At 20.6% G+C, this 27,945-nt stretch overlaps 6 protein-coding genes across 6 annotated transcripts; 2 read left to right on the top strand and 4 right to left on the bottom strand.

Annotated features, from left to right (window-relative positions):
* Nucleotides 1-868: 868 nt before the first annotated feature.
* On the bottom strand, nucleotides 869-5,925 carry SRAE_X000207000 (Delta and Notch-like epidermal growth factor-related receptor; the record flags this gene model as incomplete). Its single annotated transcript, XM_024643629.1, has 3 exons — nucleotides 869-1,161; nucleotides 1,211-5,005; nucleotides 5,907-5,925. The coding sequence occupies 3 exons, from the start codon at nucleotides 5,923-5,925 to the stop codon at nucleotides 869-871; spliced, it is 4,107 nt and encodes a 1,368-aa protein (XP_024499541.1).
* A 1,617-nt stretch (nucleotides 5,926-7,542) lies between these two features.
* SRAE_X000206900 (Hypothetical protein) lies at nucleotides 7,543-9,111 on the top strand (the record flags this gene model as incomplete). Its single annotated transcript, XM_024643618.1, has 3 exons — nucleotides 7,543-8,477; nucleotides 8,550-8,784; nucleotides 8,836-9,111. 3 exons carry the CDS (start codon nucleotides 7,543-7,545, stop codon nucleotides 9,109-9,111), a joined length of 1,446 nt encoding a protein of 481 aa, XP_024499540.1.
* Nucleotides 9,112-9,247: 136 nt separating this feature from the next.
* On the bottom strand, nucleotides 9,248-15,814 carry SRAE_X000206800 (Uninflatable; the record flags this gene model as incomplete). The annotated part of the gene is made up of 3 exons (XM_024643607.1): nucleotides 9,248-9,261; nucleotides 9,346-15,351; nucleotides 15,400-15,814. 3 exons carry the CDS (start codon nucleotides 15,812-15,814, stop codon nucleotides 9,248-9,250), a joined length of 6,435 nt encoding a protein of 2,144 aa, XP_024499539.1.
* Nucleotides 15,815-18,169: 2,355 nt separating this feature from the next.
* SRAE_X000206700 (EGF domain-specific O-linked N-acetylglucosamine transferase) lies at nucleotides 18,170-19,165 on the bottom strand (the record flags this gene model as incomplete). The annotated part of the gene is made up of 3 exons (XM_024643596.1): nucleotides 18,170-18,461; nucleotides 18,504-18,688; nucleotides 19,130-19,165. 3 exons carry the CDS (start codon nucleotides 19,163-19,165, stop codon nucleotides 18,170-18,172), a joined length of 513 nt encoding a protein of 170 aa, XP_024499538.1.
* A 364-nt stretch (nucleotides 19,166-19,529) lies between these two features.
* On the top strand, nucleotides 19,530-20,536 carry SRAE_X000206600 (Hypothetical protein; the record flags this gene model as incomplete). Its single annotated transcript, XM_024643585.1, has 3 exons — nucleotides 19,530-19,577; nucleotides 19,634-19,849; nucleotides 19,895-20,536. 3 exons carry the CDS (start codon nucleotides 19,530-19,532, stop codon nucleotides 20,534-20,536), a joined length of 906 nt encoding a protein of 301 aa, XP_024499537.1.
* Nucleotides 20,537-20,593: 57 nt separating this feature from the next.
* Nucleotides 20,594-21,708, bottom strand: SRAE_X000206500 (EGF domain-specific O-linked N-acetylglucosamine transferase; the record flags this gene model as incomplete). The annotated part of the gene is made up of 2 exons (XM_024643573.1): nucleotides 20,594-21,248; nucleotides 21,353-21,708. The coding sequence occupies 2 exons, from the start codon at nucleotides 21,706-21,708 to the stop codon at nucleotides 20,594-20,596; spliced, it is 1,011 nt and encodes a 336-aa protein (XP_024499536.1).
* Between the last annotated feature and the right edge of the window lie 6,237 nt (nucleotides 21,709-27,945).

Genomic DNA, 27,945 nt, shown 5'->3' with positions numbered 1-27,945 from the left:
AATTTTTTTTTAACCTCATTCAATATTAATAATATTAACAAATTTTTTTATTTTAATTTTAATATCATATGTATACATTAATACCTTCTAATTATATTAAAATCATTTATAATATCAATTTTTACTTATGGTTTTTTAATCTCTAATTTATTTTTAATTGTTATTAAATAATACTAGTTTCTCATATATATATATCTATAATTCGTTTAACATATTCCCTGGTACATATAAATGACCTTTAATATTAATTTTTAATCTTATTTAAATTTTTTATTATCAAAAAATAAGCCTGACACTTCATGGCATATATTTTATTAACCTTATATAATATATTATATACAAATATGTTTAAAATTATAGACATGTGAAATATGGCAATTTTTTTTTTTAATAGGTTAATGAGATTTTTTTTTAAATGTTACAGTATTAAAATAATTTAAATGAAAAATGGCATAATTCTATAAAAATTGTTAATGATATATAAAATTTTTAATTTTAATTTTATTACAATATAATTAATTTCATACAATAAATAAATGAAAATATATAATAATATATTTAATTATAAAATAAATAAAGATTTTAATATAATATATAGTTAAAAAAAAAAGTAAATTTAATAAATAATATTAAAAAAAAACAAACATTTTCTTGGAATGTGCTGAGCAAATAATCAGGCCTTATAAAAAATTTAAAAAAAAAAAATTTAGCTCAAAAGTTTGTTGCGACATCAAACTTTTGACACATTCATAAAATACCCGATATCAAATATTATATTTGATGTTGTATAAGATAGAATTTCTTAATGTTGTGATAAAAGATACTATTGATAAACACAACGTACTATAGTGTATTTTTCTTATAATTGCTAATGTCCGCAGTTTAATGTTCCTTGATCATTGTTTTTTAATTCCTCTGACATTTGTGAATAACGGTCATGTCGTATTTCAGTGTTATCATTTATTTTTTTTATGACATTTGTTTCACTATACTCATCATCATCTTCATAGTAAAAACCTACTGGACGTGTTATTACACCATTACCTCCTATGCTATGTTTCATTTCAAGACCAACATTTAAAGATTGTTGAAGGTTTGTTGTACCATAAACAAAATTAGAATTTATTCCAATATTATTACCAAATGGTGGTTTTTCTTTTTCTAAAAAAAAAATAAATAAAATTATTTATAATAGATTTAAAAACTATACCATTAAAATGTTTAATTCTATTAAATCTATATTGATTCATCCAAAATATGACAATAATTATAATAAATATAGCAACAACACTAACAATAGATATTGTTATAATAACTAATTTTTGTTGTTTTGGTTGGAAACGTATTTCACATCTATCACCAGAGAAATTTTCCTTACAAATACATTCAACATTTCCTTGAGTATTTTTTTTACACATACCATCATTTAAACAATAATTTGTACATGAATCAATACATAATGTACCATTCCCACGATATCCTGGTTTACATGTACATTCATATGATGGTATATCACCATCATCAGGAAGATCTTTACATATAGCATGCCATGAACAATCATTTTCACCTGTTTCACATTGATTTGTTGAATAACATTGACTTTCATGTGTTGCACCTTGTGAAGCAGTAGTATAATCAATTGGACATAATTTACATTTAGTTTGTTCTTCATTATCTTGAAATGTACCTCTTGGACAAAGATGACATTTTTTTTCTTCACTATATAAATATTGTCCTGGCATACATTTTGGTAAATTACATTGTTCCTTATTTATAGAATTTGTTGATTCTGTTGTTGTTCCTTCAGGACATAATTCACATTGTCTATGTTGTCCTTTAGTTCTATAACTTCCTATTGAACATGGTTGACATACTCCAGAAATTGTCATTTGTTCACCATCAGGACATTCATCACGACAATCATCAACTGTTATTGAAGTTGACAATAATGTTGTTTGACCTACACCACAGGCATAACAATTGAACTTTCCTTTTTCAGGTTGGTACATACCAACACCACATTCTTCACAAATAGAAGTTTGAATATTAAAATAATACCCTGGTTCACATGTTGGTTTACATTCATCTGGTGTAGTTGAACCAACACCAATTGTAGTTGTTGCATTTGGACATAAAATACATGATATTTCACCTTCACGTGATTGATAACTTCCAATAGGACAATATTCACAAATATTTTTTTTAATATTAAATGCCATTCCTGGTCCACATGGTACACAAACATCATTCTTCAAAATTGTTCCAAAACCACAATGATAAACATTATCAATTTTAAGTGAATTTAAATCTGGAATACCATTAGGTATTATTTGATTTAAATTAAAAATATCATTTAATAAAATTTCTGATTGTAATAAATCAATGATTTTAATATTTTTAGATGTTTCAGAATCTCTTTTAACACCAATTTCAATAGTAACATTAAACATTTGACTTGGTATATCTTGATCTCTACGTACTCGATTATTTATCTTTTTTGTACATTCAACAGTAACATTAAGATGTGAACATGAATCATCATTAATATCAAATTCACTTAATTTTTCATTACAAATTTTCCATTTTGTATTAAAATATTGTAATCTTTGTAAAATTTTTTCACCCAAAGCATTTTTAGCAGCATTATTACATAAACCGGAATTTGGAAAATTTACATTTATTTTAATGACACGATTTGCATTATGACTTTTAGCACAATTTGGATATCTAAAAATATGTTGATTTATATTAGGTCTCCATAATCCTTCAGCAGAACATGAATAAAATGATGGTGCTTCAATTGGAAATTCATATCCATCATGACATGTTATTGAACATACTTTATATCTATTATTAGGTCCCCATGATTCACATGCTTGTATACCATTTATAGGATCTTCTGGTGGTGTACAATTATTTGGTGATACATAAATATTAAAATGACATTCTCCAACATTATTTTTTTCATCTTCTGCTACATATAAAACCATATAATTTCCTGGTACAAATACCTGTCCTGGACGTAAATTTTTATCAATTTTTTTAATTTGTAATCCTAATGAACTTTCAAATATAGGTTCTTCCCATGTAACATTAATATTTCTTTTATTTGTTGAAATTAATATATCTTCTGGACAATTTTTAACAATAATTTCTTTTTCATAATTTAATGTTACTACATTTTTTCTATCATTTATATTTCTTCTTCCACATGTACTTTTATGTACTCTTTCAATTTTTCCTTTAATTTTATTATATCCTGTAAATCTTGAAACAAGTCCATCAAATATATCTTCAGCACCTTGACAATCTTTAACTATTAATGGTATTTCTGTATCAAAATTAATTATTCTATTCCATAAATTAACTCTTGTTATACTACCAACAAATTTTTTATCATCATCAATATTGCTACCAAGTTTTATCCAAAAATTACCATTTAAGAATGTATTTTGCCCATTTCCTATATCTTGAACAATTCTTATAGAATTCCATATCAATGAATATGTTCCAGTACCATCTAAACCATTCCATAAAAATGATATATGATTCCAATTTCCATCATTTATAATTTGATTTTGTGGAAATCTTAATGTAATATTTTCTTCATTATTAAAAAAATTTACAAAACATCCTTTGTCACTTATTCTTAATATTTCTTTTGAATTTTTATCATAATTTGGGCTTTCACTATTATAAAGTGTTAAAAAACTACCACCACCATTTATACCATGGTCAAATTTTACCCACAAACTAATACTTAGTCCATTTCCAGCAAATTGTAATGGTACAGATAAACTTGCCTCACCTATTTCTATACCATCCAGAAATTTTAAATCATAATCAACATCAACAAGTTTATCACAAGCTAAACCTGTCTTATTAAATGGACAAAGGCATTCATAATTATTGATTTGATCAATACAATATGCTGTTTCAGGACAATTATTATTATAACAATTATCAATATTTATTTCACAATTATCACCTGTAAAACCTGGTTGACATTTACATTTAAATAAATCATTTTGTTCATTAATACATTCTCCACCATTTTTACAAAAATCATCATTACATGTATCAATTTTATATTGACAACCATCACCAGTATATGATGAAAGACATTTACATTCTGAATAAGTTCCATGATTAATACATGTTCCACCATTTAAACATGGTTGTCCTAAACAAAGATCTGGTAAATTTTGACAATTAGTACCTGATACACCATCAGGACATGAACAATAATAACTTTCATCTGGTAATGGTATACAATGACCATTATTTTGGCATGGATTAGATAATAATAAACACATATTAATTTCTTCTTGACAATATTCACCTTTCCATCCTCTATTACATTTACATTTTGTTTCATTATTTTCATTATAACATATTCCATTATTATAACATGGATTTTTTTGACATTCATCAATTTTTTGATCACAATATTTTCCAATAAAACCTTTTTTACAAATACATTCATATTTATCAATACTATCTTTACATTTTAATGTACCATTTGGATCACATTTTGATAATTTACATTCATCAATATTATTTTCACATCTTATACCATCAAATCCATTTGGGCATATACATGTAAAATTATTTTTATCATTTTTGCAAATTCCACCATTATAACATTTTTCTAGAGCACAATAATTTACTTGATATTGGCATGTTGAACCATAAAATTCTGGTAAGCATTGACATTCAAAATCATTAATTAAATCAATACATATACCATTATTTTTACATGGATTCACAAGACATTCATTAATATTTATATCACAAGATTCACCATCCCAACCAGGATCACAAATACATTTTCTTGAAAATAATGAATCAACACATAAACCATGATGACAAGGATTTACTTCACATATATTAATTTTTTCTTCACACCTTTTTCCCGTAAAACCATCAGGACAATTACAATGAAAATCATTTATCAAATCTGTGCATGTAGCGTTAAAAGCGCAAGGATTTATGGCGCAATCATCTGTAATAATTTAATAAAATATTATCTTAAAATGTTAATTTATAAATATTTTTAAATATATGTAGATAATAAAATAAGTATTTTAAAATAAAAATTTTTATATATATTATTTATAGATCACTGGATAATTTTTCACATTTTAAAATAACAAAATAAAAAGGATTATATTTGTAATAAAAATTATAACAAAAAGAATGACTAAATAAAATTAAATTATAAAATATTTTTTGTTTATCTTAAGAGAAATATGGTATTTTTTTTATATAATATATTAATTATTTATTTTAAAAAGTATATTATTTAAAGATTATTTTTTTCAATCATACATCAAAAATCATTTCTATAAAATTTTCAAGGGTATTTGAAAACTTTTATTTCTCAAAAAAAAAAGTAGACATATAGATATTTCTTACAATAAAAATGTATAAAAAAGTTTTTACAAAATTCATGTTTATTCTGTCAAACAGCACTATTGAAATTTATTTTTTTTTATTATTACAATTGATAAAATTTAAGTAAACGACATAATAAGTAAGTACTTAAATTGTCCTATGAAGTAAATTTATTAGATTGTTATTTAAATATTAGTATATATATAATAAAGTTAACCATATTTACACAATAAAAATTGTTTTCACTTTCATATTTGAATTTCTCACTATTCTTTCATAATTTAAACAATATTATATTTGTAAGCTATTTTTATAAATGTTCCTATCAATTGCGTAAAAATATTATATTTTTTTTTAGTAATTTTTACTATTAAAACTTATAATAACAATTTTAAAATCGCACTATGCTACTTGTTATTTTTCAATAAATCTTTTTTTTTTCTTAATTTTCTTTCTATATTAAAATGATATTTAATACTTTTAGTAATTTTAAACTCTATTAATTATACCACTTTTATTTTTATTCATTTAGCTTTATGAATCTTCATTTAAATTCTTTAAAATATCATTAAATTACATTTTGAATTGTAAAATTATTTCTTTAATTACACTTCTTATTATCTATTTTTATTTGGTAAACAATATATTCTTATTTAATTGCATGATAATTATCTTAGTACAAATAAATTATTTTATTTATTGAAATTTGATATAATTTAAAATTTTTAATATATTAAAAAAAATTATATGTTTATATATAATAAAAGTACTTTTATAAATTTATAAAACATTAATTATTTATAATTTTGCCATCTAAATACATTATACATAAAAGAATAATTCATTGAAATATTATTAAAAGTAATATAAAGATATAAAATTTTTCTTTTTGCCAATAATTAAAGTTAATACTATTAAGTGATAAAATATAAATATATTCATATTATTTAATATACTTAATATAGTGTGTAATCTCATGCTAATATATTTATTATAATATTTCACCTGTCCATATATATTATTTAAAAAGGTATATTAAATGGTTTGCTTATTTGTAAATGGCTAATTTTAAATAATAATAATAATAGTAAAAGACAATTAATAGTTTAATCTTTTGTATTTCATTAATAATTATCCATAAAATTTGCTAATTAACAATAATCTATGGCTTTTAAATTTATCCAAGTATAATTTTGAAATATTCTATGATATTTTAAAATATATATCTAAATATTTACTTGAAAGATATTTTAAAAATAAAAAGTAAGGAAATGAAAGAATAAATTTGTAATGTTTATAAAGACTTTTATCTAAAATTTTCTTTACTAAATTAAAATAATTTTAGTTTATAAAAGAAAGAAAAAAAAAATTTAACAAATACTAATATAATGTTATCTTTAATTAGATATATTTAAAGTTTAAAAAAAACATTATAATATCATTTAGATATCTAACTTAAAAGTTATATAACATCTCTATCAATATATTTGATAAATAATACATTATATCATTGTTTTCTATTACCGAATAATAAAATATATCTTTTCACCCATATTTTAATCAAAATTTAAAAGATATATGATTGATATTCTAATACATAAATTATTTTCTATTTCATATATTCGTACTTAACTTATTTTTAAGAAGATATACTTTATGATGTTCTAAAAAAATTTTTAAATATGCCAATTTATTTTTATGTTATCTTTGATGATATAAATAATAAAAATTTTTAGCATACAATTCAAGTTTACAAGATAAATAACTTTACTATAAAATTCATTTAAAGCATCTGTTATAGTGAGTAAATCAAATCATAGATTATTTTTTATTAATAAAAACTTATATATATATATTTAATATAATATTTTCAATTATAATATACAAAGTAGAAATTATATTTAATAATCTAAAATTATTTTATCCACTTTGTTTTAATAATTTAAAAAAAAAAATTTTTTTTTTAATTTCATTTGTCATATTTTAATCATATATTTAAAAATAAATATAAAGACTCTTGTAAATGTAATTAAAATAATATCAAAAAAAAAAAATTGTCTTTATATAAATTTTTTTTTTCTGTTATTTATTATCTATTTTGATATAAACGTTAATATACTTTTTTCTTTCTCTAGTTCTTAAAGTATGGTTGGAAATATAACTAATATTATTGATGGCAAAGAATATATAAACTCTTGTGGCAAGTCCTCAATAATAAATCCAACCCATAAATGGAACGACTTAAATTTTGCCTCCTCAATGCACAATAACAAACAGTTATCATTATTGTCAAAAGAAAATACTTTTTCTATATCTAGAAATAAAATAAAACCTATTGTTAATTCTTCCACTACTCCTACTATAATACAATCTACTTTTGATAAAAATATTGAAAATTTATCTACATACCAACAAAATATACCCATTATATCTGTATTAAAAGAAACTACAAATATAAATTTTGACAAAAATAGTGACATAACCAATAGTTATGTTAAAACTAATCCTACTCTATCATCAATACATGACATTTTAAAAGTAGAAAAACTTCAACAAAATAATTTAAATATTAATAATATATTAGAAGAAATTAATATTAAAAAAGATTATTTACCATACAAAATATCAAGTACAAAATCAAATAATACTAATAAATTTTTTGACAATAATATATTATTTGGTACTCAAAAATATTATTCTACTATTAATATTTCGCAAAAAGAAAACCCATTTATTAATTTAACTGGTGATACTACTTCATCAAATATTAATACAAGTAATAATACTATTGAAAATATTTTTAATTCAAATATTGAAAATAAAAATAAAGAAAATTTATCAGAAGATAAATCAAAAAAGTTAGTACCAATTTCTAACGCACCACATATTGTAGTTTCTGAAGAAGCATTAAGAGAAGAAATTTATTCACCTAACTGTTTATCTGCTCTTTGTGAAATGTGTATTTGTTGTTGTTGTGAACCTTATAGATTTGTCATTGCTATGACAGCATTTGAAACATTTTTTTCAATTTATTGGTTTTTAAATCAAATTGGAATTGTTTTTAGAGGAGATTATAATTTGTAAGTTATTTCTATTTTTTTTTCTTTTTATTAAATATATATATTTAAATAATATTAATAATTATTTTTTAGTGATGCTCTTAATATTACAATTTTAATTTTATTAACAGGAATGGTAATAATTCAAGTCATAGGACTAGCTACTACTATATGCGCAAAAGTTAAAGGTGAAGCAAGATTTTTATATCCAAGAATATTAATACAAACAGCATTTTGTTGTATATCAATGTTATCATTTTTAATATTACTTTTATATTTTACTGGAAGATCTGATTCAATAAATAGATGGTTATCTTCAAAATATATGGTAAATTATATTATAAAATATAAATTTTTACTAATTATAATTTTTTTTTAGAAAATAGTAAATGAGGAAATGGATTTAGAAAGTCGTCAAGAATTTGAGTCAGATTTAAGAGTATATATTATTGTTACATTTATATCTTCTGCAATATCAGTTATATATTACTTTTTTGGTTTAAATATGACTATGAAATGGAAAAGAAGTCTTTTAGAACAGGCAGCTTCTAGAGCTTATGCTATACCATCTGAAACTGGTGGTTATATTCCTGTATCACAAGAACCAACTGCACCACCACCACCACCACCAACAAATCCTAATTTCAATGAATAAAATTTTATGAATAATAATTAAATTCAAACACAAAGCTAATTTCACTAATATAAATTATCAAAGAAAAAAAAATGCTTTTTTCATTATTTTAAGACATTTTATGTAATTATGTTTAGAAATACTTAGATAAATCTATCTAATCTATTATTTCTTTAAAAATATTTTTAATTTTCATTATTTGAAATAAATAAATAAAAATTAATGGAAAGATAAATTTTTTTTTAATAAAAATACCTGTATTTATTTCACAATTATGTCCTTCCCATCCATCTTTACAGCGACATTTATATCTTCCTAATTGTAATGGAATACATTTGGCACCATTTTTACATGGCTCAATTGCTTCACAAATATCACTTATTTCTTCACAATTAGGACCATTAAAACCACTTCTACATATACATTTATAATTTCCTATTCCTGGTAAATCTTGACATACACCACCATTAGGACATTCTACCCCAATACAATCATCAGGGGCATATTGACAACGATCACCACTAAAACCTAATTGACAAGAACATTTAAATGCACCTTTGTAATTTTCACATCTTCCTTTATTTTGACATGGATTATTATGACACATTGATACTTCACGTTCACAATATTTTCCGGTAAAACCAGGTTTACAATCACATGATGTTCTATGATTTCTAACAACACATTCACCATTATTCTGGCATTGCATATTGTCACATGTTATTATTTTACAATCATCTATACTTGATGAACCATCAATTGTACTTTCAGTATCATCTGGACATTCATTACATTGTTGTTGACCATTTAATGGTTGATAATAATTTTTTGGGCATTTTGAACATGGTTCTAAACCAGATGTTGAAAAATAACCAGGTTCACATGGTTTTTTACATGATTCAATACCATTTGAACCAATTCTTGATGTATATGTTCCTTTTGGACATGTATAACATTGTTTAAAACCACCTGTTCCAGGAGTATTTGTATATGTATGACGATCACATTGTTTACATGGTACCATACCTGAATTTGAAAACATTCCATATCCACATACAGCTAAACATGATGATCTACTTATTGCACCCATACTATTAGTAAATGTTTCTGTTGGACATTGTTTACATGATAATGTTCCTTCTTCATCTTGATAATATCCATGTGGACATGGTATACAATCATTCTCAGAAAATGCTGTTCCTTTAGAACATGGTAAACATTGTGGAAGTTCTTCATTTCTTTTTTTTCTTAAAACACTACCAGTTATACAACCAAAACCTTGATCTGTATATGTTTTACCAGCATTAATACCAGGACATTTTTCTCCAACAACTTCTTTTATTTCATCATTTGTAATTGTAAGTAATTTTTTTATTGGAATTGTTGCACCAGGAATTCTTATATCAAATATAGTTCTTAAAGTTAAACCACATAATTCATAAAAAACTTCCTGTTCAACTGACGGTAATATTTGTATAGTATAATTTCCAGTTATCATTCTTTCATTATTTTTATGATACTTAACATATAACATTTTTACATATATTTGAACTGATGATGAACAACGAGATGATAAAATAGAATTTAACTCTTCAAACATTTTTGAAGTATATAATGAATATCCTCCTAAACAATTTTCTATTGAATTATCATTCATTATACCATCAATAGTATAATCAATAGATACTTTTAAATGATATGGTGCAGGATTTGTAGGAATTTTAATACATGCTGGTGCTTCATTTGATGGTTGCCATATTCCATCACGACATGTAAATTCTTTTGGTAATTTTTGACTATCTATAAATTGATATCCATTTTCACATTCTATTTGACATAATGTTATACCACTTTTTTTATCAAATAAACATTTTTTAATAACATTATTTGAACTGTATAATGAATTAATTGAACATGGTTCAGGTAATAATGCTATTTGAAATTGGCAATCATTAATATTATCATAAATATCTTCAACTGTTACTTTAACTTGAACATGTTTCATTACTTGTAATTCATATTGTGGTGGATTAAATGTTATACTTTTTATTTCTGATATATCTTGTATTATTAATCTTACACTACTTTCATTAAAATAAAGTAAACGTGATATTTCATTATCATGTGCTGATAATAAATATGACTCAGGACATTTAACAACAGGTGGTTGTTTATCAGGTATTCTTAATTTAACAATACATTTATTATAATTTCCAGAATAATCATATGCTGTATATATAACATCTATATTTTGTTTAATCATTTTACCTGGTTCAAAACCTTCAGGTTCAACTTTTATCCATGATATATAACCACTATTATCTTTTGCTTTTGGTATATCATAATAAATAGGAAGTGAATGTCCATAATTATCAGATGATGTAAATATTTCATTTGTTGGACAATTATAAAATTCTGGTGGTTGAATATCTGTACATTCTGGTACAGATGCATTCCATCCAACAGAAATTTTTGAATCATTATTTAAATCTAAACATCCTTTAACATCAATTTTCATACATGGATTTGTATCAAATTCATCACTACCAATTAATAAATATCTTCCTTTTATTGATGGTGTTAAATAAAATTCATAAATTTTATTATGATTTCCATCTTTTGGTGTTGTAAAATAAATAGGATATTTTTCATAATTTTCATTAGGATTATTTTTATAAAATAATTGTAATTTTGTAATATGACCTTTAAGACTACCAGAACCAGCTACACCTGATATTCTAAAACTTGTTATAAAATATGTTTTTTGTAAATCTATTGATAAAAATATAAATGAATCTTCTTTACCACACCATCCTGTTGATGACATTCTTACTTTATGTGGTTCATATCCAGGAATAGATGATTGACTACTATCTGTAAATGCTGAATCTGGTATAAAACCACTTGATATACCAACATCTTCACTTAAGGGACATACAACATCTGTTTTACAATAAATTTTATCAATTGGCATTGGTGCATAACCTTTTTTATTACAACTTATTTTTCCAACAGCACCCTCTTCAACTGATTCAAGTGTTGTATAACCATCAGCAGGATATCCAGGATCAACACATATAGGACCTTCACATCTCATATCACCAAGATCCCATGTTCCATCAGCCTGACAACGTACCCAATTATCATCATAACTACTTTTACCAATTAATTTATATCCATATCGACAATTTAATGTTAAAATTGTTCCAACTTTATATGATGATTCTTCATTACCTTCAAAATAACCACCACTTAATAATGGAAGTAGACCACATTCAATTAATGGACAATCAGGTTCAATACCAGAAAGCCAATAATCTTTTTGTAATTTACTATTTGGATCATAAATACATTGTCTAAATGATGCCATTGGTGTTTTAGGTAATGGTCTATGTTGTTGTGTACATAAAATATTAACTTTTTCTCCATATTCAATAAAATCTTTACCAGGTGTTATAAATAATCCAATTGCACTATTATTTTTTAAACCTTCACATTGTGCTGGTACACATGTTGGAATTGTTCCATTCCATGTACCATCAGATTGACAACCTATTTTAGTTTTACCAACTATATAATATCCAATTTTACATTGAAAGAATGCTGTTGTTCCATAAGAATTATCAAAATTATCAATATATACTTCACCATTTTCAGGTCCAATTAATGGTGGACATTTTTTTATAACACATGTTTTATTAAAACGATAAACATCTAAATCATTTGAAGCTGTTTCACCTTCTTTAACAAATAAATTATTTTGTCCATCATATGTAAATAAATCATATCCTTCACGGCATTTGCATTCATATCCACCTTGAGTATTAATACAAATATGATCACAATAACCATTATTAGTTAAACATTCATCAATATCTTGACAAAAAGTTTTATCACATCCTTTTAATTCTAAATATACACAATTATCTAAATTATTATTATTATTATGTATATATAATTCAAAAACTTTTAATTCAATTGATTCTTTTAATTCAACAACTGTTTTTCCTGAATTTGCCTCTAATTTTAAAACATTTGTTGTATTGTCAAAATTATATATTGTTGGTTTATGATTAATTTTATCACCTATTCTTACTTCAATATATACTTCTGATTGTTTAACTGATCCAATAATAAATGAATTTAATAATTTTAATGATAAAAATGTTAAACGAATTATTCCATCTTCATCTGAACAAATTGAACTATCATTAATATTAATTTTACCATGAATTTTATCAAAAAATAATTTATTATTATTTTTACATTTTTTTGGTATTTCAAATCCATTTTTACAAATACAATCATATGTACCAGGAACATTATGACAATATGTTGTTAATTTATCACAATAATCCATTTCTAAAGTACATTCATCAATATCAATACAATTTGGTGATCCAACTATAGTTAAATTTGATGTACATTCAATTTCATTTTCATTATTTGATAAAAAACCATTATCACATCTTAAAATTGCTTTTTCACCAAATTGTAATGATGTAACATCAAATGTTCCATGTTCAATTATAGGAATATCATTACAAAGTAATTTTTTACAATATGGTTGTGGATAACTCCATTCACCATTACTTTGACATACCAAATATTCTGAACCTATTTTTTCATATCCTTCATCACATATATATTTATATAAACTTCCTTCATTAAATTCTTCACCTCTAATTAATATTCTTTTACCATTATAAAAAAATGGTAATGTGGTACAATTTTTTGCTATACATTTTGGTATATCACTCCATACTCCTTTTTCAGTACATGTTATTTCTTCAAATTCTTTTTTACTTTCAAAATAAAAACCATCTTTACAAGCATATTTTATTTTTCCTAAATAATTATTATTTGTTACTTCAATTGTAATACCATTTAATATTTGTGGTATACCTTTACAATATTTTAGTTGACAATCAGGTACATATGTTTCTTTCCATTTACCACCCATTTTACATTCAATATCAAATTGTTCACCTCTTCCATTAATAAATTCATAACCAATAGGACATGTTACAGTTACTTTATATCCAAATGGTGTATTTTTTGTTGTTTGTGTTACTGATGTTGGTGTTTTAAGTGATGGACAATTTTGACTAAATGTTATATTAAATCCAGATCCTTTTTGTATTGAATTCATTAAAAATGTTATATATGCTTTATTTGAATCAATAAAAATATGTGATGGTGGAATATTTTGACTATTAAAACCATTTAATGAATGAATTTTTCCTGATTCATTATCATTATTATTAGTATATATTTGTAAAAGATCATCTTTATTAATATTAAAAGTATTAAATGATAATGTTAATGGCATAATTGCTGATGATTCCATATCAATATTATATGTACAACGTTTACCAGTTGGATATGGTATACTTAAAAATCCAGGTGATATAATTTCACCAAATGATGATGATATAGTATTATCACAACCACGTTTATATGCTATTTGAAATCCTTTACCATTACCTTTAAAATCTGATGAAAAATATATATATAAATTTTGTTGTGTTGATATAATTAATCTTTTATAATCATTTTTTCCTGTAAATTTACTTAATATTGGTGAATTAGGTTTATCACCATCTTGAATTATAAGAAAATCTTTATTTTCTTCTATATCTAAATTTTCAATAGTTAAACTTAATAAATCACCATCTATTCCTCTTATAATCCATACACATTCTAAACCATTTGGATATCCTGATAATTTACCATAATCAGGTGAATTAAATTTTTGTAAATATGAATGAGCAATAAGTTCACCACCACAATTAATATTTATTGAATTCCATTTAGCTTTAAAACCTTTTCCTTGTGCTGAAGCATCACTTCTAAAACGTATTATTAATGAATTTGTAGATGATGTATAAAATAAATCATTTGCATTTTTTTTATTTCCTGATAAAGTTGCAATAGCAAATGATGTATTATCTGCTGGACCACCATCAATTATTGATACTAAATCAATATTTTCTTCTGTATCAAATTCTTCAAAAATTAATTGTATTCGATAATTTTCAGGTACTTGAATAACATATTTACAATTTGAATTTCCACGATATGGTAAAGGAAAATTTGGTGTTTGTACAATTCCAGATAATTCAGTAAAATATTTAAGGCAATCTATATTATCATTTGCTGTAGGACAATTTAATTCATCAGAAAAATCACCACAATTATCAAATCCATTACAATGATATGTTTCTGTAATACATTGTCCAGTTTGACAAAAGAATGTATCTAAAAATATATAATATTAAATTTAAAAAAAAAAAGATAAAATCATACTTTGAGGGCATGCATCAATTTGACAGATAAATGGTAAAAGTTCATTACACGTTCCAAGAAACCATGAATTTGATTTTTTATTATAATATACACAACTACCATCATTATAATTTGGTTGTTTAATATCCCAAAAACCAGCATATATATTAGCATTCATACCATTTGACCATGTAAAAATAATATCATCTTCAGTTGAATGATCTTTTATTAAACCAAGCCAATATTTATTATTATTATTATTTGTATTATTATTTAAAATATTTCCAATAAAATCATTTTCATTTTTATTATCAATTTTTGCTAAATAAGAACCATATCTTTGACATGTAAATAATCCTTGCCACCAACTTTTTTTTTCATTAAATATTTTATAACATTTTCCTCCTATTAATTGCCAATTATCAGGACAATGCATAATAATTGAATCAACAAAATTATTAGAAATATCATTTATATTTGTATTATTTTTTGATAATTTAATACAACTTGTGACATTAATCGTTAATAATATTATTAGAAAAATATTAATAATATTATTTATAAATAAAAATTTAGTTTGTGATTGAAAATTGGGAAGCCTCATCATACTACTCTTTTTCATAATTATGGTTAACCTTAATATTTTAATATTAAGTTATGGAGATAGTATATATATTTGATATAGCTTTAATCTAAAATATAATAATTTTAAATATTATTATGATTGATTTATAAAATAAAAATATATTATGAATAACATTAATTTGTTTTTAATCTTTTCTATATAAAGCATATCTAAATAATAAAGACCTTATATACTTTCTTGGTTCACTTTATGAAAGTCACTAATTTATATTAATAATGATATTCTTCTTTATATTAACAATGTATATTAAAAGTAAATAAACTTTAGTTAATCAACTTTAAGTATCATCTCATTTGTAAATGTAAAAGTAATAATATTTAAAATATATAATTTTATTAAAATAAAAAAAAATAAAGAAATTTCTTTAAATAATGTTTAATGTATTTTATAATAAATTATTAACTAGTAAATTTTAATAGATTACTTTTTAAAATTTTATGTTATGATATAAAATGACAATTAACATTATATAACCTTGAATTTTATGTAATATAAAATTAATTATTTTGTTTTTCTAATAATCTTATAAATGCCAAAATTATTAAATCCTAATAAAGATTGATAATGTGATATTAAACTTTTTATATAAAATAATCTATTAAATGTTAGTTAAAAAAATTTCATAATACATATATATATTTGTTATAATAATTATGTGAAAAAAAAATCAAATATGACAATAATAATGATAATAAAGAAAAATTTATTAATTAAAAATAAAATTTATGTAAAATACTTAAAAATATATACATGGTTAATATTATAATGTAAAATATTTAAATAGTTTTGTTTAATATTATGAAAGTTTTATAATATAATCTAAATTTGTTTAAGTAGGTACTTTATTTATATCTCTTAAACTGATTAATACAATGGTGGTCTATATAATCTAAGGTTTTTGGACAAAATATACAGTTCAAATTAGTAAAAGTTAAAGAATAATAATAATCTAAGTATCATTTTACTTTAAAATATATAAATGATCACTAAATAAAATGATAAAAATTTAATTATAAATATATAAAACATTTTGTCTAATAAATGAAAAATGAAAAATATATAATATATGAAAGTATTTAATAAAAATAAAACTAATCTTAATAATTTAAAATCCAAATAATTTAGGATAAAATAAGTCATTTTTCCTATATAGTTTTATGACATTTGACCATCAATTCACATATACATTACGTAAGTTTATTTTGTAAAAAAAAAAAAAACTTTTATTTTAAGTAATAAATAAAAGAAGTTTAAAAATGACAGCTTCAAATATTTAACAGGAAGCATACTGTCTTTACTTTTTAGATGGTAGCATCATTCTTATTTCTTTATTGTTTAAATTTACTAACCATCTTATTTACATTGTAACCAGCATCTTTACCGAATTTTTCATACATACAAAAGTTGTGGTCAATGTCCCTATCTGTGGAAGGCAAACAATACTTTTACCTTAACTTACCATTTCTTTACTCTTCTATTAACGAAATAAGAAAAGTTAAGTAGTAAAAGTGAAAGGTAATCAGTGAAAGAGTGTAACTTTGTGACCTAACAAAATTATCTCTTTATGTCACTTAAGACAAGTGAAATGTATATAATGAAATATATTAATAAAAAAAAACAAACTTAACTATTTGACAAGTTTTACAAATTATTTGAAAATTAAATAAAAAAAATTTGGTAATTATTATTAAATTAAATTATAGTTAAATAGTGCAATAAATTTAAAAAAAAATCTAAGAACTTAAATATAATTTAAAGTATAAAATATAATAATTTAAAAATACCTAAAAAAAAAAACGGACATATTGAAAAAGAAAAAAAAAATTTACATATGAGTGAATGGACGATAACAAGTTATTAAAAAAAAGTACTTGTAATTATTGTTTTAGTTAAAACATTTTTTATTTTATTTTTTTCTAGTTATTTGAAAAATAAGATAAACCAAGAGTTTTTTCTATAAAATTAAGTAGTTATAGTGTTATTGACAATTTATTTTTTTTTTAAATATTAAAGACAAAACATATATTAAATAAAGCTAAAATTATAAAAATAAAGGAAAAGTTAATAATAAAACTAGTGTAGAAAAATACTTTTAAGTAGATTTATAGATATTTAAAAATGATTAAAAAGAATAAATGTTAATAATTACAGTTCTTTTTTTTTATTTAAAACATTACTTCTTCTTATTTTGCGTTGTTCCTCCACATACAAGGGATGCCTTCTAACATATTCTTTAATTTTTATAAATTCATTCTTAAATAATTCCTCATCAATATTATAATTTAAAAATTTTTTATGTGGTATGTCTTTAGGTTGATTTCTTGGAGGAAGTAATGGTTTTATACCTTTTTCAATTAAATGCCTTGGCCAGGTAAAATATTTTACTCCTCTTAGTCTTGCCAAATCTGAATAACAATTGGGATCATCACAATTATAACTAAAAAAAAAGGAGTTAAAAAAATATTTTATTATAACTGACATTTCAAAGATAGCTGCCCAATCTGGTAAAAATAATAAATGTGTTAAACCTGATCCATGAATACCAATAAATATATCTGTATTATGAGAAATTTCAATTTGTTTTAAGAATGGTATTTTTGAATTATAATCAACCAATTGAACTTCTAATTCTTCACCAAAATTTTTTTTTAATAATTCAATAAGCTAAAAAAATGTGCATATTTAAGATTTTAAAATATTTAAAATAATTTTTTTTTAATATATATATTTTTAAATTTCAGCTTATAATTATTCTGCTGATCAAAAGATTAATAATAAAATATATATTAATGATATTTTTTATCTAAAAATAACTTTATTTTTTTTATAAATAATAAAATTTTTTTTATTACAATCATTATATTATTTTAAGTTGTAATTTATAAATTTATAATAAAAATATCAATAAAAAATTATTACTATTATTATTATTCAATTCTTCAAAAGTGTATTTACTATATATTTATTGCATTGTCTTCATATTATATCTAGACAATTATTTTGCAAAACTTGGCACTATTCAATGAAGGCAAATGTTTTAGAGATATAAATATTGAAGTAATATGTTAATCAATCAATTAAAATATATCATTGGTTTATTCTTACTTTTATATATATATTTTTACATTTTAATATTGGCATTTTAATTAAAGAATACTCTTTCGTTAAAATTAAACAATTGTCTTGTTTCATATAATAACTTTTAAAAATTTTTACTTAATCATATTTAAATGAATAAATATAATAAGATTTAAAGACATAAGTAATAATCAAATTTCATCGGTCTTTTTTTCTATTTAAATTATATTATTGGTAAATTACATACTAAATTTAAAAATCATTTAAAAAAAAAAAGTTTTATATCTAATTATTTTTACCTAATTATTTTATTTTTCATAAAAAATATTCCTAATATTTTTATATTAATAATTTTTTTTTTGGTAAAATTTTTTTTTATTTTAAATTATTGAATGAACAATTTTTATAATATATTTTTCTAATAAAAATGTCAACTCCACCAATTGCTTATAGATCATCAATAAATAATCAACAGGTAAGGTAATAATATTATTATTTAATTATAAAAAAAATTGGATATTAATTTAATAGAGTACACCATCATTTCCATCACCATTATATTATCGTGATACATATGGATTACAAAATATTTATGATCAACAATATAGTGAATCAATGATAACTGATAATTCAGATGATACAATAACTACACGATCTACAATAAAAACAACAGTAAATTTAGCTCAAGCGGGAAATATGTTTGATTCGCAAACCTCAAGAGGAACAGGAATGACACAAAGTTATCAGGTATTAATTAAATTTTTATAAATTTTTTTTTTCTATGTATTATAGATAGAACAAATTTTAACAAATAGAATATTAATAACTAATGTTAAAACTCTTTTTACAATATCATTAATCGCTTTTGGTACAGCAATACAATTATTAATGTTTTCAACAATATGCCTTTTTTATGATGGATCTCCATACTATTTATCAATGATATTCAGTATCATTTTTATATTAAATGGAATTATATTAATATACTTTATTATTCGTAGACCATGTCGTTCTTTAATGTATATATCAATATTTACATCAATGTTATGTAGTATTTTAGCTATTATATTATTCTTTTGGACAGCATATCTTATTTATAATGAAGACCGTCAAATAAGAGATCAGGGATGGAATTTTGCTCAAGCTAATTTGCTTAATAGTAATAGAATTGTTACCTATACAAGAATCGCAATGTACAGTTTACACATGCTATTATCACCTATTGAAGCAATAGCTTGTTTAACATTATTATATCATTTATATAATAATATGAAAAAATTAAAGGATGGCACAGTAAGAAGGGGTTATTTTATAAGTGAACCAATTGGTCATCAAACTGTACTTGTACCTATTGAATTAAAACAAGTTAGAAGATTAGAATTAAATGATGATGAAACTGAGAATGCTTCTATTGGTGTACAAACTGGGATATAAATTATTAATATTAAATATATTATATACCATTTATGATAAAAAAAAATATAAAATTATTTAACTTACCTTATCAACATTTAATATTTTTCTATAATTTGTTGATCTTGAAAGAAATGTTACTCTTAATTTATTTAATTTTGGACCATATTGTGATATATTTAATCTTTCAATAAGATATTGATTAAATGAATTAAATAATCCTGTTCCAGAACAACCATTAATAATTGGTGTATTATAAAATAATCCCATTAATTGTCTTGCCAATAATGGAAATAAAACATTTTTAAAACATAATTTTTTACCTCTATAATTTATCAATTCTTTTGGTTTATGATAAGAAAAACTTTTCCACACATCACCAAATATTTCATCAACATATCCCTGTACAGATGTATCCCACCATAAAATTTCAACATCTAAATTAAAAGTTTTATTTATATGTTGTGATGCATAAAGATTCAAAAAATCACAAAAATGATGATACATATTAACAGATGCATCTAATTTTATAATTATTGTTGGTTTTTCAAATATAACATCACAATTATCATTATTTATTTCAAAATTATTATAATTTTCAAAATGCTCTAATTCATGTCCCCAACTTTGTAGGTAACCTTTTTGATCACATCTTTTTTTTAACAAATTTCTATCAAATTTCCTTTTACAATTACCACCAACTTCTCCATTATGAATAATATCCTCTTTATATCTAAAAAAAAATATATTTATTATATAAAATAAAATGATCACAACAAATATATATTTACTATTATTTTAACAACAAAAAAAACACATTAATTATTTTTTATATACCTTTTGGTAGTTTTTAAATCAAGACTTTTCAAATCAAAAAAAATATTTTTTCCTGTACAATAACGTAAATGATCAGAGCATTGTAAAAATGAACCATCATATTGATTTCCGGAATCACATATTGTTTTTAAAGATGATATATGAGGTATTATATATCCAAAATCACCTTGTTTAAAAAACAAATTTTTATCTTCATTCAAAATATTTTTTTTACATTTTATTTTATTAAATGAAAAACTTGAATTAAATTGACAATTTTCTTCATATCCCCAACAATCATATTTAGATTCAAGATTTATTGTGTCATTTTTTATTATTAATATAAAGAAAAATAGAATTTTTATTAAAATATCCATTTAGGGTGTATAAAAGTGATAAAAAAGAAAAACTAATATTATTTTATACCAGTTTTTAATAAATTTAATAGAATTAAATGTATAAAAGTAAATATATTCTTCCTTCTTATTCTTGTAGTATTAGTTATCAATTGATATTCCAATCAATGACATTGCTATTAAAGATAAGAAGTACATAACGTTATATTAAATAACATACTTTAATATCATTATAAAACATATATTATATTGTATTTCTAATTTTTTTTTACCTAAGTTTCCCTTAACTTTGTATTCTTTTAATAAAAATTATACATTTTATTACATAATGTAGAAATTATAGAAAAAAAAAAATTTTTTTTTAGCAATATATAACAATGCCCATTTTATCTTAAATAAATAATAAAATTTGTATTACAATTAGTTACAGAAAATATTCCAGAATTAAAAAAAAAACCATTAAATATAAAATAGAACAATTAAAAAAGAATTTCTTTAAGAAATAAATATACATTTAAATCATATAAAATCTCACAATGACCCTATTAATTTTTTTTAACAACTTTAATGAAATGATTATATAATTATGATTATGATAAATTAAAGATAATTTTTTAATTTTAATTATTCTTTGCAAAAAGTTAAAATATACAATATTAAAACTTTTATTTTTTTTTTATAAAAACTTTTTTTTTATATAAATATTTAAAATAAAAACTATACATATAAATGTAATAAGATCAAATTAATATTTGACATATATTTAAATAAAATACATTTATTTAAAACAGATATGTGATAGTATTTTAATTATTTATAAAAAAAAAAAATATTTGAAAAAGAAAAAAAATATTTTCTTTTTAAATTTACATTAAATGGATATATTATTCATAAAAATATTTTTATAATTTAAAAAAAAAAAAGTTTGTTTTTTTCACTAACATTGACAATTATACACTTCAGAGTATATCAGTCACGTATACTACTTTGTTAAAATATTTATAAATATATGTTTATACAAAATATTGTTTTATTTTTTTTTTCCATCTAAAAATTTATCTTTTATTTTAGGTAAGTAATATGTAAACTAAATATTTGTATGTAAAAGGTGTTTTTTTTTGTTAAAATGATTTATACATTAAGCCATCGTAAAATTTAAGTAAACTTTGTTTTAAGAGTTAAAAGAAATAAAAACAATATTTCTTTAAATTTTATGTAATCAAACATCAAAACAATTAATTTATGAAATATTATTATTTAATATAACTCCTTGATTTTTTTTATGTTTCAAAAATCAGATTAATTGTTACTATAGTTGATTGTATCAAAAATTATTATAAGTATCATGTTGTTGTTTTTAAAAATAACATATTAAAAAATAAGAAGTCTGTTAGAGTAGTTTTGTTTTTTTTTTTTATATTTTTTAATTATGTCTTGTATTCATAACTTTATTATTATTTTTTTTCTAAGTTATTATTACCATAAAAATATATTTTTTTTTTATTATTGGTAAAATTTTATATAATGATTGTCGTCAATCGTAAAACCATTTTTATCAATAGTTAATACATGCTTTTATATTGGATATACATTTTAAACTGATTACTACTAGCATTCAAAAGTATTCATTCAAAATTTTGTATATATATTTAATTAGTCATAATAATATGCTCAATAAAGATTTAAATTTTTATTATACTATTTTATAAAATAAAAATTTTAAATTGAAAAAATATAGGTTATTGTACTTTTAAATTTGTATTTATTAATTGTCATCTAACCGATATATTGATGATATTTATTTATATTAAAATTAATTAAAAATATATTCAATTTTTATGATATTTTTATGTGTGAAAATATTTTTTCTTTAACTATAAAAAAATGTCATTATTTTTTTAACTAAATTTACTTAAAATTAAATTTTTATTAAAATCTTTTAAAATTAGTTTAATTTGCATTTAAATTATATACATTTCATTTATTTCAATCTGTTATATTAATAGATATAAAATAATGTTAGTTGATTTGATTTAAAAATTTATTAAAAATTTATCATATTTTACAAATACAAAATACTAAAAAATTTTTTTATTAAGTTTTAATTGTATAAACAAAAACTAGAAAGTTAATGTAAAGAATATTTTAGTAAAAATCATTTATTAATATTTTTTATGTATTTGTATCTTTAATTCTTTACACATGAAATAAATATATATTAAAATTATTTTATTTTGATTTATAGGCGTTAATGTATCATTGTTGACGCTTTAGAATCATAATAATAAAAAGTTAATTTTGTTGCGTAGGTGTTAAGGTTCAATAAGTAAAATTTAGCTAGTTCATTACATTATAATCCTTTTTTTTATTAATGTTCTAAAAAAAATGTAAAAATTGTCAATATTATCTTTTAATAATGTTTAATTTTTAAGAAGATTATTTGTTTTCTATTATAATACTTTAAAAATAATTCTTTTAAAATTTTTTCTAATACTTTATTTAAATTTGTATATTTTTTTGTTTTTTTTTATTAATTTTAATGCTATTTTTATATATATTTATTTTTAGAAAAATTTTGAAATAATTATATTTTTCTATTTAGTTTTAAAACTTTTTATCACATAATAATAATATTATACAATTATGTTATATTTGAAAAACAATACTTAAAAATAATTAAAAATATAAATTATCCCATAACTTTTTCTTTTCCAGTTTTTATATCTTATTTTCTTTCATCATTAAAGATAATGGACATTTTTATTCAATCTTTTTTTTGAAATAAATTTATTTTCTAATCATGTTCATGTAAACATCTTTTACCAAATTTTTTTTTTTTTCATTAACTTGATAATGTGTACTTTTATTTTTAAAGAAAAAAAAAATTTTGAGTATTTAATTAATTTGTAAAGATTATTTGACCAAGTAACTTATATATATTTTACCTACCAAGTTTTTCTCTGAAATTATATTACAAATAAAAAAATGTTAATATTGTTTATAACAATTTTTTAAAATATGAGTTCACATAAACAATAGACATTTTTAATTCTTTATCACTATTATAAATCTTATAAATTTCTTTTAGTTAACAGTGTAAATTGTGTTAATTATTAAATACATTTATTCTCAGGTATAACAAAGTACAAAATCAAATGATGCTTGTCAATATATTAGCATTAATCAAATGTTAATTGGTAATGGTATCACTAATAGAATTAATCTCTTTATATCATTTTTTTTTGCAAATTTAATCTGGTTTAATCTTATTAAATATTTTATCTGTTAGTAAAATAAAAATGAAAAACACAAATAAGTAAATTAACTGTTTCAAGTTTAAATATTAAAAAAAATATATCAAATTTTAATATAAAAAGTTTGAATATAAAAAATTATAGATTTATACATTATTAAAATTCATATTTTATTTTAAACATTTTATAATCTTTTATTTTTTCAATGAAAGTTTTCTTTCCATTTATTTAATTGTATAACATTGTCATTTCTATTTTAAAATATTAATTTTAAAAATTAATGGTTAGTCATTTTTTTTTGTAAAATAATATATAAAATTGTACTTCAAACTTTATTTGTTTTTTTTATTTTCATTATTTTATTTGTTTTGAAATATAAAAGATAACTACAAATAGTTGACTCGTTTTGCAACATTCGATTCATTTGATTAATTATATACCAGATAATCATTGTAAATCAAATCAAATAATTAATATTTTATTTCATTGTTCTTGTAAAATTTGTAGTTTTGTTTAATTAGGGTATCAAATTGTTTGATCTTAGTATTTACAATTTATTAACTAAGCTGGAGCTTGATGACAACCGGTTAAAATCTACTTCTTCGTCTAAAATTTTGGAAGATATAAAAATTGCATGTAAAGATTATTTATATAACTTTCCTAAAAAAATTCTAAATTTCTATTATAATTTTTATTTAATGAAATAGTTTGATTTTAAATGATAAAATGTCAAAAAATTAATTAAAAGTGAAAACTATTAAGGATGTAAATTTTTATGTTTTAATAAAATATCAATATAAATTGTAGTAATTTTTATTATAATTATTTATTCTTACTATTTATTATTTTATATGTTAATAATTTTTTACTTTTTAATTTTACTCTCATTATTATTATTAAAAAAAAATTTTTTTTTATTAAATTAATATAATTTCTGTCCGGCAAATAACTAATTTTGTAGTATTATTTATAATTGTTACCATTTTACCTGACTGGCGTCATTTACAAGTACTATTAAGTTTCTTCTTTACTCTAATTCTTTCTTTCTGTTCAAGCAATAATACTAAAGTCAATATTGAATAATAGTTTGAATTAAGATAGGAAACTAACTTATTATGCAATTTTATAATGTATTCTTATTTAAAATTTAACCATTCATTGAATCATTTAATTCTTTAACAAGTTTCATCTTAACAAAATTTTTTGATCATTAAAAAAATTGAAAGTCACACGACACATATATCCTACTAATAAACGATAACAGTTTCAAACAGATGATTATTCAAGAGATTTTATTTCTTTTATCTTATAGGTAAATTTTAAATTAAAAAAAATATATATATATATACGAGTGGCGCCATAAACTCTTGACAAACATTTTAATTCAAAACAAAATAATTTAACTTAAAATTTATTTTTGATTATCTGTAGATTTCTTTTAATGTATACACAGTAGGCGTTGAACATTTGGAATACTTTTAATTTATCACTTGCTTTCATTATTCTTTCCGTTTTATTATATTTTTTTAGTAATTTATTATATTTTTTTTTATTGTAGGCGCCAAATATTAAAAATATTGTTTTATTTTGACATGAAAGAATTTAACAAAAATAATAATAAAAATATTATATAAACTTTTTTTGTTAACTGTTTGATTTATTATACTTTTTTTTTAACAAATATTATCAATTTTTTAATCCAATTGGTTGTGGTTTAATTCTTTACTTAAAATTTTAAAGATTAATGTTTGTTTTGAAATATCATTATATATTTTATTTCATTATGTTAAAAAAAAGTATAAATTTATGTTATCAAAATACCATATGTAATAAGGTAGAAGCTTTCGTATATTTCAACTTTATTATTTAATTATCAAAAATTTTTCATTTTAGAATAATATTTCAAAACAAATATTTTATATGTTAAAAAATACATTTATAATGTGTGCAAATATTCACATATATATATAAATTATATGTATTAAAATTTATTCAAAAATATTTTTATTTGATTTATTAAGCAATATATTATTATTGAACTATTTTGCAATTAGATAAAATAAAAAAAAATATATATAAATTTATTTTATGTATCAGAGTAGTTATTTAAAATTTTTAGAAAACTTCAAATTATATGTGACTTAAAATTTAATAATGAATTATCACGTAATTTTTTATTTTTTCTTCTTATTATACTATAATCTTTTATATATTTTTTTTCTTTAAATTTATATGTCTCTTTTTTATTATATAAATTATAAAAAAAAACATTTCAAGAACAAAAAAAAAAGTAATTATAAAAATAATTGTGTAAATAATTTATAATAATAATATAGACTTGTAATAAAAAAAAAATTTTTTTTTAATTAATATCTTCTTAACTATGTAGTACTTTTAAAAAATTTTGTTAACTTTTTAAGTATAACTTATCATGTTAATAAATAAACATGATTCATCTAACGTACTAGAAATAACTTTTTACTATTTAATGGTAGGAAGGTAACTATGATGATCCTGTTTTTATATTTTATTTAAATAATAACGTTTTAACTAAAAGTTTTAATTAAATTTAAGTTTTTAAAAATTTAATCTTAATTATATTAATTTGGGGTATACTTTAAAATTCTTTAACTATTATAATAAAAAGACAATCAACAAATAAATAATTAAGAAAGTTCACAATATGCAATAATTTTTATAAAGCTAATATTATATACATTGATAGTAGTAGTAGACTAAGTTTTAATAAATTCTTGCGTAACAAATAACTAGAAATAAAATTTACAATAATTATGTCTAGAATCAAACATTGAACTTGAAACTTTTTAAAGTATAATTTAAAAAAAGTTTTTATTTATTAACATTAATAAAGTTATATTATCATGAATATATATATATAAATATATTTGATATTAAATTATTTTAAACTTAAATGTTTAAACATTACAAAAATCTTATGCTATTATTAATATTTTAAAATAAAATATAGTGTACATTTATTAAA

Source organism: Strongyloides ratti, scaffold srae_chrx_scaffold0000004, assembly GCF_001040885.1.
Source record: "Strongyloides ratti genome assembly S_ratti_ED321, scaffold srae_chrx_scaffold0000004".
NCBI classification, from domain to species: domain Eukaryota; kingdom Metazoa; phylum Nematoda; class Chromadorea; order Rhabditida; family Strongyloididae; genus Strongyloides; species Strongyloides ratti.
Note: the sequence above shows the minus strand (reverse complement) of the source record. Positions and strands in the feature narration are given on the sequence as shown.